Raw genomic sequence first — 10,893 nt, 5'->3', positions numbered from 1 at the left:
CCCTTCCAAGGACGAAGATGGCAGACCCTCTCTTCATGGGCACCCCCATCCCACCCCCAGCCTCCGCCCTCCACCCTCCACCCTCCACCCTCCACCCTCCACCCTCCACCCCGGAGCCTTGACGGAAAATATTTTTTTGTTGGATGTGTGTAATCGTAAATATACATCATTGCACTTGTGTCAAAGGTATTTAAATACGCATGTATCTATATAAGGCCGGAGGGAGACCCTCTGCAAGCTGGGGAGCCAGAGCCGACCCTCCCCGATCTACCTTTCCGGAAAATATACCGCAAGGCTACCGACTCGAAAATCCCAGAGCCCGACTCGGGTTCCTTTCTCCCAACTATGCCCAAGTCTACCGCTAGGCTGTTGAGCGGGCTCTCCCGCTCCGCCGGACGTGCAAAGCACGCATGCACTTCTCCCAGATTGTTTTGTCAATCCGGGGACCTGCATTCTCATTCTCCACTCCCGAGCAGCCCCCGTTTCCCAGAGATCTATTCCTTCGGTGCAAGGTGAGTGACGGAGATTTGCAACGTGTGGTTTCCAGGCCGGATGCACCCGGTGTCCCGGGCACGCGAGCCTCCTCCGCGGGAGACAGATTCTCCGGCGGCCGGTCGGCTACAGCGATTGCTGCATACGTTCCTAATATAGATAGGTGTTCGGGAAGCGAGACCCGCCCCCTGGAGCCCGGGCCCCCACAAGCCGGGCGCCCAGGAGAACACTTTTTCCCTGATTCCGGGGAAGCGAACACGAATTTTAACATAAACATATTTGCATACGCCCCGCCCCCGGCCCCGCCCCCAGGTGGCGCGGGCGCGCCGCCGAGCGCCAGCGCCAGGGGGCGGGGTGGGGGAGGGGGCGAGTCCTGCGAGAGCCGGGTTGGGCTAGCGGCGCTGTGATTGGCCGGCCCGGGCTCCGCCCCCAGCGCATGTCATTAGCATCTCATTAGCTGTCCGCTCGGGCTCCGGAGGAAGCCACCGCCGCCAGTCTGAGGCAGGTGCCCGACATGGCGAGTGCTGTGCTGCCGAGCGGGTCCCAGTGTGCGGCGGCGGTGGCGGCGGTGGCGGCGGCGGCGGCGCCTCCCGGGCTCCGACTCCGGCTTCTGCTGTTGCTCCTCTCCGCCGCGGCCCTGATCCCCACAGGTAGGTGTGGGCACCGGCCGGTCGGCCCTCCAAATCTCCTAAGGCACCCCAGTAGCCATGGCCGTGGAAGGGGGAAACGTTTCCATGACAACCTTCCCCCACTTCCTAAATCCGAATCGGAGGGAGTGTGGAGAGGAAACTCCGGGCTGAGCTGGAAGGGGCAGAGGGATCGGGGGTCCCCTTTCCCCCCCGCCCATCTGGGTGGCAGCCGGAGCCCTGGGGGATGGCTGCACCGGTACCTTTTCTCCCCGGCTTGGCGCGGGGTGCGGAGGGGACTGGAAAGGGGGGGCCCGGGGGCTCGAGAATAGGGGAGAAGGGGAATGGACGGAGGGACCCCCAGCCTTCCGCACCCTCCCAAACTCGCTGTCGTCCCCGTAACTTGCAGGTCCCCCCGTCCCGGGGCTGGCCGTTCGCCCCCACCTCTCCAGCGGGCCCCCTACATCCCTGTGCCCCACACCTCCCGAGCTGACCCGCAGCCGCCTCCAGCGTGCTTGCCCCCCGAGCTCCAGGACGTCCCCGGACCTGCCCGCGCTGTCCCCGCGCTCTGCCTCCCCCCACCCCCGTCCCCCGAACCGCGCGCCCCGCGCGTGCCTCCCTCCGGCCGGATCGCGGCCCTCCGCACCCCCCGGCCCCCGGCCCCGGCCCGCGGCCCCCGCCACCCGGCTGCGGGGCTCCCGGGCTCGGCTCCAGGCAGGGAAAGTTCCTCGGGCCCGGCCCCGCGGGGGGGGGGGGCTGTCGCCGCCTCTGCGGGCAGGAACCGGAGCCCGCAGCCCGCTGGCCCCACGGCGTCCGCCGCCGCTCGTGGGGACGCCGGATTCCCAGGCTGCGCGTCGTCCCCGGCGGCTCCGCGGCGGTGGAGGGAGGTTCGCGGCCTCTGCGGCCAGGCGGGCACCCTGCGGGCCTCGGGGCGCCCCGGGGCGCGGAGCTGCCTTGGGGATTTGCCCGGGGGCGGCTCTGCACGCCCGGCGCCTTCCCCGGAGACGCCGAGCACTCGGCAGGAGCACGATGTGCGGCTGCCCGTGTGCCGGGCGCGTTGGCGCGGTCGGGAAAGAAGAGGGCAGTGTTTGCTTTTGCTAACAAAAGGGAGCCGGAGCTCTTCCCCAGCCGAGAGGCTGGCCGTCCTGCGCCCTGCCTCCCCTTCCCGCCACCGCCGCGCTCCGCGGCCGCGCGGCGTCCCCGCGCCCCGGGCCTCCCGCTGCGGGCTCCGGGCGGGCGGCGGGACCGGGCGGCGCGGGGCCCGCGGCGGGGGCGGGGGGCCGGGGGGATGCAGCGGGGCTCGGCGCCTGCAGAGCCCCTCCTCGCAGCTCGGGAGCCGCAGGACCGCGAGCAACAAGTGGCGGAGGACGCGGAGAGCTCAGCCCCCACCTGCGGAGCCCCCGGCCGCGGCGGGCGCAGCGCCGGGCCCCCGTGCCTCTCCCGCGCGCCTCTCGGCTTGGGCTGTGCCTTTTGTTTACACGCTAGAGGACACACAGTTACGTAAACACCGCAGGAGACACGCCGTAGGAAATGGGGATGTCGGGGGCTGCGAGCTTCGGATCCGGGGATGCCGGGTTGCTTGCTACCTCCCCACCCCTCCCCACCCCTCCCAGGCAGGCGTGCAAGGGAGCTCGGCTTGGGGAGCGTATCGGGGATGTACAGGGGTGGGAATCTGGCAGCAGCTCAGTTCCAGAGCTGAGGATTTTTTTTTTTTTCCCTTCCATGCCACTGCATGTCTCCGGATGTTGTTTATGTGTGTGTGTGTGTGTGTGTGTTTCCTTCCCTCTGTGAATTCTTAATTTATGAGTTACGAGATAATTGGGTTCAGCCTATTGCCGGTGTGGTTACAACTTCATTTCGGGTGATGTCTCTGACTGGATGGGTTCAATAAAATGTTCCTGAAAGAGATCCCTCGCGCTGCTGCATTGTAAAAAGCGCCAGTGTCAGTTAAACGTGAGCGTGAGTAAAGGCTCGGTAACTGGCGCATAATAGAGGCAACAATAGACTTGTATTGGCTGCAAAAAAAAAAGGGGGGGGGGAGGACGGCGCTGGTCGGGGATTTTGCCTTTTGACTAAAAATGGGAGCGGTGCAACGCGCGCTTGGCAGCGGAGTAGGGTTAGCTGGTACCTCCTCTGTCAAGCCTGCTCATTGACGGCACCGGGTAGTAGCAGCTGTACTATATTTGTAACCATCTCGCCGTGAGAAGTTGCCTTCCCAGCGAGGGATGTATGCGGACCCGAAAGGAGAGCGGTCTGGAACTCAACCGTGCATGTCAAAGCTGCAAGAAAATTCTGTTGCCAGTTACCATGGAAGCAGCTTCTTGCTCTTGTGTACATCCGTTTGTACGCTGGTTATCAGATTGTGTTCAAATTAGAAAGTAATTGGGCTTGATTTGTAGCGAGGGGGTGAGATGACTTTCTTTAAATCTGTTTTTTTCTCTTCTGCGCTGCTTGGTGATGGCATTGGGAAGGGGTCTTGGCCTAGCCCCCAGGTCCTGGGCTGCCCGAGTTAGACTTCAGGTGGGACCCGGGGCACTTTGCTTCCTTCGGCCTCTCCAGCTAAGCTTTCTCCCAGAGGCCTCCAGGTGCCACTGTCAGGTTAGAGAAACCTGTTGGCGTTGCCTTCTAACTTCATTAGGCGTGTTTCTTTTACGGGCTCGCTGGGATAGAGATCTGGGGCCATCGTGCTGTAGGTCCTGGTTCTGTCTTCCCCTGTAACTGAATCCATCCATCCCCTGGAGAGCATCTCCCATCCCACCCGTGGTGTGTGGATTAAATGGACGGTAATGAAACACAGCCGAAATGGGGTTGTGGAGACTCACTCCTCCGTGTAAATCACGCCTGTTATTACGTTTTAGGTGCACGCGTGGTGCCGCTTCTCAGCCCTCCTGAGCTGGTGGCTCATTGCCCTACTCTTACCTTTTTGTAGCATTAGAGAGGATGGCCGGTGGGTGGGGGTTTGTGATGGTGCTGGCAAGCCGAGGGGCTGAGTTTTGCTTGTCTTGACCTGTTGGGGCTTGTGTCCCGGGGATGGGGACTTTACAAAAGTGCCGTCCTGCTATTGTTGCCTTTCCCTGCATCAAATTGAATGGCCGCAGGAGGGACTTGCACTTGTCTGTGATAGCTTTGATAAAATATCCCTCATTAATGCCACTTTATATTTACAGTGTGTCACTGGAGACGCACAAGGCTTCATTTAGTGACTTGTGTGACGAGACAAGCTTGCATTATTTGCCTGGGACGTTTTGGAGGAACAAGAGGCCCATTGAGCAATCTTTTGAAATGAACAAATACGGAAAAAGGGGGGAATAAAAGAGCAGGCAGTTCTCTGGAACAAAGAGCTTTATTCATATGGATGTTGTACATGCTTTATCCAGTTTTCCCCAATGGCCCTCCTGGTTAAGGGGAGTGGGACAGGGAAGAAGCCAACAAGCAGGACACTTTCGCTTCCTCTCCCACTTCCTGACTTCATATTCTTACCGAGTGGGTCCCGGATTCCCTGACTGCTCATCTTGCTCCACTCCCTCTAAAAGCCCAGAAGGTAACAGGTTCCTAGGTTTAAAAAGAGATTTTGAAATGCTTTCTCCTAGCTCTGAATTTCAGCCGAAGACTGTGCTAGCTACCTGTTGAGACTGCTGGTCATTGGAGGACATACTGGTTGAAGGGAAAGAGATGTCACTTTTTTTTTTTTTTTTGACATGTGTCAAGAAGTGGTTGATAGAGAATGTCAGATTGGTAAGATATCTTGCAAACTGTAATTTCAGTCTTACTATTTATTTTTAAAGAGATGCAGTAAAAACTGAAATCCAAATTTTTCATCATCATTAATGGCGCTCTTGGAGTTTTACCGTGACTTTTGCCCACACCTGGTACATTTTGGCCTCAGACCTAAGTGAATTTTTAGAATTCCTGGGTCTGCATTGCTACATGATTTTTTAGGCTTTACAAAATTGGCAATATTGCTGTGAATAGAAACTGTCTCATTCTCTGGGTTTTTGTATGTGACATTTTAATGCCTAATCGGCCACTTGGAATTTACATTTTAAAAATGGGTGTGTGTGTGTGCGCGCGCGCGCGCGCGCGCGTGCACGTTTAACAAAAGGCCTGTTTTTATGTGGGAGATCTCTTAAATTGGGCCAAACTATGCTATGATTTGAATGGAAATTTACTAGCCTATGAAGAACATTTATAAGAAATAAATCCTAAGGATTCAAATGCTATATCTCTTTCTTGGGAAGAATCGTACTTGACCATTACGCTGGGCATTTTTAGCTGAAAATCCAGCATAGAAAGGAGAAATCACACAGCGACATCTGTTGCAGAATTGAAAATTTGCTGCTTTGAGTTGGAAGCAATTAGTCCCATATAGGCACCTAATGGTAACCGTCAGTGGGTATATGCAAGTACATCTGTACACACACATATGTATACATATAGACACACATATACAGAAAGTCACCCAGTACAATATTCATATTCACACTGAAATGTATATGATAGAAAATGTACCATTATAACACCAAAGCTCCTTTTTCTTATTACCTGTTGAGGAACTAGAGAGTCTTATAATCGTGGAATTTTTGTAAGGGGAAGGATGCTACAAATAGTCTGGTGAAATCTCATTATTTTGTAGTGAGGCAGCCGGAGCCCAGAGGGGGAAGGACCCTGCTGACCGTGGAACTGAGGATGAGCGGGTGATGCAGCCGGGCCTGGGAGCGGGTTCCATTATGTAGAGTCAGCAGCCCTGTTCCACCTCCCAGCAGGGATGCCCCAGTGAGGCATGTGGATCACGGGCAGACCATATCTTGGCTAGGTCTAGTTTATATTGTGAAGACAGCAAGATTAATTGTTGTTCTGGGTAATAAACCCATGGATCAGAGGAGTGACCTCTGAGATAAAAGAACCTGTTCTTGGTAAGGTTGCCTTTGGTGTTGACAAATGATACTGAAACCTCTGGACTTTATTTGGCAGTGACCACATGAATGTCGTCCAAGGCACCTCATAGGGGAGGGCTTTTGGATTTGTGTCCCTGTCATAAGTCAGACGTGTGAAAACTCGGTGTCAGGAGCCTCAGCTTTAGATATTTAAGCTCTTGATTTGTCTTTTCGAGGATTCATATTAACAGTAGACCTAATTCCACGTAACTAAGGAAGAAAGGAAGAATCCTTAAGTCAAGAACGAGGACAGGTCCTGATTTTCTCACCAGGCATTCTTCCCTTTTCATGTAAGCAGTGAAAAGTCTGAGAACATTTTTTTAAAGCAAGAAAAAAATTATTTTCACAAGATGACTTTATTTTACATTGATCCTATTTTCTTTATTTTTCCATTTTATTCCAGAGATTTCCAAATATCTGCCAAAGTGGAAAGAATGCCATAATTAACCCTGTGTGCAAATCACCCAGTTCAGTAAATTTTCCACCTGTGGTCAGCCTATCCTCGGCATGCTTCCCCCCCTGTTTCCCAGATTAGTTTCAACAAATCTTGGGCGTCCTGTCATTTGTTCCATAATTTACTTTAGAGAGATTCTCTATAAGATACATTTCCCCCCAACCCCATAATCACAGTATCACGAACTGAATATACATTTTCTCAGCTGGTATACAGAATTGTGGCCCTACCCATGCTTTACTGAGGTAGGGTGAAGGCTTATTATAGTGGCGCAAAGCCGAGGCAGAAACTAGAGAAGCCAGGGCGCAGATTACTGCCTGAGACCTTTTCGTGTGGTTTGGTTTATTTTGAGCAAGGTTTTGTTTGGATCGGATAAGATGAGTTTTATTGTTGTGTAAATATGGTTGTGTAAATATGCCGTAATTGTAGCTAATCCCTCAACTGCGGCGCACTATGGAAAGCACCCATGGCGAGATTGGCCATTTCCAGTTGTTCTCATAATGAATACTCTCCATCTGAGGACTTCTGTAGGCAAGGCTATTTTAGTTTGATGGCTGTGAGATACCTCATTCGTGTATTTATCTTTGAATGCCTCTGTGGTGTAAATGCCTTTGCGTTTTGTGAATATATGGCTTTAAAAAAATGTCTTTTCTCATTTCGAACTGGCTAAATGCTAATTTCAGCCTGTAATCTGTAACCGAGGTGATCACAAAATGCCTTCTTTGGTGTGGGAAACCCAAACAACAAGCTGTAAGTATTTGGGGCTTATTTTTGTAGGATGGGGGTACAGGGTGGTAGGGAGAGAAAAGGTTACTATTTTTACTCCTGAATATTTGCCCTGTTGATTTAAATTAGGAATTTTAAATTTCAGTTAGAAATGCTGGAATGCTTCAGGGTTAATTTCTGAACTTCTTTGGTTTATGGGAAAATAGGTTGGTTCCATTTTCTAAGGTTTGTGAAATGTGAAGGGGTGTGTGTGTGTGTGTGTGTGTGTGTGTGTTAAGAGGTTCTTTCCCAAATGTATTTAATGTGGACTATAAATGTGAAGCATTTGGTTTTTTTGGTTTCCAGCCAAACGAGTAATTACACATGAGATGGTTTTGAGGGGTCTGAACATTCCTGGCCAGGTAAAAACCTGCCTCCTGCGCCCCTCTTCTGAGCTGGCCACAGCACCAGAAAAGCACAAAGGAATGCCTACATTCACGGATTGGGGAGCGCCACCAAAATCGAATAAGAAGCCTTTGTTTGGAAACCATCAATGAGGGAAGGGACCCACTGGAATGTTTGTAATTACAAGTGGCACCTCCTTGTTTAAATTTCAGAAGCCACAGTTTCTTTTTCAGAGATTTAAATTGCAGGCTCTAGCCAGCAGCTGCTGTTGTGGTTAATGGGCAGTTTCTCTTTGAAGATCTTCCAGTGCTGGTTCTCAAAAGCTTTGGTGCAGTTGGCCTTGAACTAGGGTTAGAAGAAAGAGAGCTGGAAGTATTTATATACATGCACCGCAAAAGTGACGTGTGGCCTTTATTATTACTCAAAAGAGCAACTTGGCAGCAAGGTTGAGAGAAAACAGCATTGGAAAAAAAAAATCTGTTATGACTGACAGGTGTCTTGAATGGGGTGATTATCTTAAGAGAGATGTGGGTAGGTGGGGAAATTTTTTTCTTTTAGTAGATATTTTACTGGGATATAGTCATTTGACCCAACATTTTGATCTAGATATTTCAGAAATGTTAAATAGGCTTGAAACGAAAGCACTGTGATATATATTTAAATGCTACTCAGTGTTTGAAGATGATATTCCAGTGACATGGACTTTTAAAAATGCCTGGAAGAAGTAGCTTGCTCTTGGCAAGCTTCCTGGGTAAGGTAGGTGCTCTTGAGCTATCCTGCACGGGACCGCAGTGTCACATTGGAAGGGAGTTATGAGGTCCCCGGAGGGGACAGGGAGGACCTGCCTGCAAACAAAGGGTTCACCGGCCCCATCTCTCCCGTTGTCAGAACCGCATCGCCACTTGGCCCCGATGAACATAAAAGTTAACATGTCAGAAACTGAACCTTTCATCTTTTCTGCCATAGGTATCAACTTTTCTCAAAGTCTCCATTATCACAAATGACACCACGGTCGTCCTGGTCTCCAAGGCCCTGAAATTTGGAGTCTTTTTTTTTTTTTTTCTTCCCTCCTTAGCTTTCACTCTTGGACTGAAATAAAACGGGGCTGATTGTTTCTCCATGACATTCTCTGGAGGCCTCGATGTCCTCTCTAAACTATGTTCTACTCACAGAAGCTTCCCAGCCAATTCCCCTGACCCTGGCACCTGCTAGTCAGGATGTCAAGTCTACCCACCTGCATTGTGATTCTTTTCTCAACGGGACCTGTGGCACTGCCCTTCCAGAACACCTAATCTGCATTCCTGCTTCTTGCATCTGATTCGTAGTCCACCTTGTTTAGTTAACTGTTTTCTTACCCCTCCTACTCTGATTGCCCCTCTTTCTTACTACTTTTCTAGCCTGGTCCTGGTCTCCCTTGAACGGAGTTAAAAAGGGGTTCTGCTCTCGGCCTTCAGCTCATTGTCTTTGCATGAAACTGCTCTCTCACCTGTTTTCTCACTTGACTGTTTTGGTCTCTAGGTGGAAGCCTGCTGGTACTCCTTGCCTACCTTGCGAATAAGCCTCTTCCCTTGGCATCTTCCGTTTCATTAACACGTGCTTATCTAAACTATACCCCGACACAGACCTCTCTTATTCTGCTTTACAGGTATATACAAGAGTATGTTTCTTTACAGTAAGCTCAAGTGTGCAGATGTTGTGGCCATTCTTTTAATGAAAATCTTAAGCGTTAGCGTGCCCGACTGTGCATGATGTCTTTTTGGTAGGACAGGTTCAAATACGGATACTTACCATAGCACGAAAATGGTGTGACTGACTTAGCAGATGACACGCCGGCAAAGTAAGGCTTTTAGACAAAAAGTCAAGTCTTGAGGATTCGGAAGACTTCAGAATTCTGGGTCAGAGTGAGAGGGAGCAACTAACTTTGAGTCAATGAGATGTACCTCTCTGAAGATGGTCCAGAAGATATACCACCTTAGAAAAGTGTTTGGTGCTCATGTTCAGAATGTCTAGTTACTGAGAAGTACCTCCCTGGGGAGCTAGAAGCACAGTGTGCTAAAACCCAGGCCTTTACTAGCCCGCCTTTTTTTTTTTTTTTTTTAAATTTTTTTTTTTTTTTATTTATTTATGATAGTCACAGAGAGAGAGAGAGAGAGGCGGAGACACAGGCAGAGAGAGAAGCAAGCTCCATGCACCGGGAGCCCGACGTGGGATTCGATCCCGGGTCTCCAGGATCGCGCCCCGGGCCAAAGGCAGGCGCCAAACCGCTGCGCCACCCAGGGATCCCACTACTAGCCCGCTTTTTAAAGAGCTTTGACTTTTCAGACGTTGCTGCCTAACTCAGCTCAGTCATCTTAAGCATCAGGACGGGTCACATTTTTGTTGATTGCATAGAGGGTGCCTTGTCACTGGCTTAAGAAAAAAATGAAACCTCTCAGTCTAACTGCTCATCTTGTTATCCTAGGAATCTTTTCAAAGCCTTTACCTGGTAATATTATCTGCCATCTTTTTATTATTATTATTATTATTATTATTATTATTATTATTATTTTTGGTCTGGCATCCTTCTGCTGCCAAGTTCAGAACTTGCTAGTCGGAGGTTATATAGCATGATAATTCAGTGATGTGAAAACACTAGATTATTATGGAGTATCTGGGGACAGTCTTGGGAAAAAGGTTGTCCGAATGGGGTATGTGCTTGGCTCTTTGCTGGATGGATATACCTGTAATAAGCCAGGCCACCCGGATATTACTACAAGTCATCAGCTTGATTCTCTCTTCTGAATAGGAAAGGAGCATCGCTTCATTCCTCTTGCAGAAACCCTTACTTAAACGGTGAAAACTTCATAGATAGGGAGGAAAAAAAACCCAAGTTAATTTAGTACTAAATTACTGCTCAAATGGTTTTATCTCTTAAAAGGTTCAAGTACAGATTAGCTTAAATGACACTGAACTTCACTTTTCCTTGTGCATATCTTGTGAGCACACATCATTGTGAAGAGACCTCTGTCTCCTTTCTTTCAGTTTTGTTAGTAATCACAGGAATGTTCCTTGCTGTTCAGTTTCCTTTTCTAAAGCAAATCTCTTCCATCTCTGAGCCAGGTTGGCAAGCGGAATACCCAGTTTAGGTTACAGAATAGTAAAACCTAGTGCTTTACTCAGGAGTTAAAAACAGCAAAAACAACCTACCTTACAGGGTGTTAAAAAATAAAATAAGGTCATATGTATGAATGTACCTGAGAAGAAAGAAAGTATGTTATATGTATGGCTCTTAGGAAAA

The 10,893-nt window shown here is 50.2% G+C and overlaps 1 protein-coding gene across 3 annotated transcripts in view; it reads left to right on the top strand.

Moving 5' to 3' along the window:
• Positions 1 to 1,006: 1,006 nt before the first annotated feature.
• The window catches only part of CADM1 (cell adhesion molecule 1), a 327,476-nt gene continuing 317,589 nt past the window's right edge, over positions 1,007 to 10,893 (top strand). For all 3 annotated transcript variants that reach the window (XM_055306990.1, XM_055306989.1, XM_055306988.1), the window contains exon 1: positions 1,007 to 1,142. In XM_055306990.1, coding sequence (XP_055162965.1) covers positions 1,007 to 1,142 — 136 coding nt within the window. The remainder of the gene's footprint in view (positions 1,143 to 10,893) is intronic.

Source organism: Nyctereutes procyonoides, unplaced genomic scaffold (assembly GCF_905146905.1).
Source record: "Nyctereutes procyonoides isolate TBG_1078 unplaced genomic scaffold, NYPRO_anot_genome, whole genome shotgun sequence".
NCBI classification, from domain to species: domain Eukaryota; kingdom Metazoa; phylum Chordata; class Mammalia; order Carnivora; family Canidae; genus Nyctereutes; species Nyctereutes procyonoides.
Note: the sequence above shows the minus strand (reverse complement) of the source record. Positions and strands in the feature narration are given on the sequence as shown.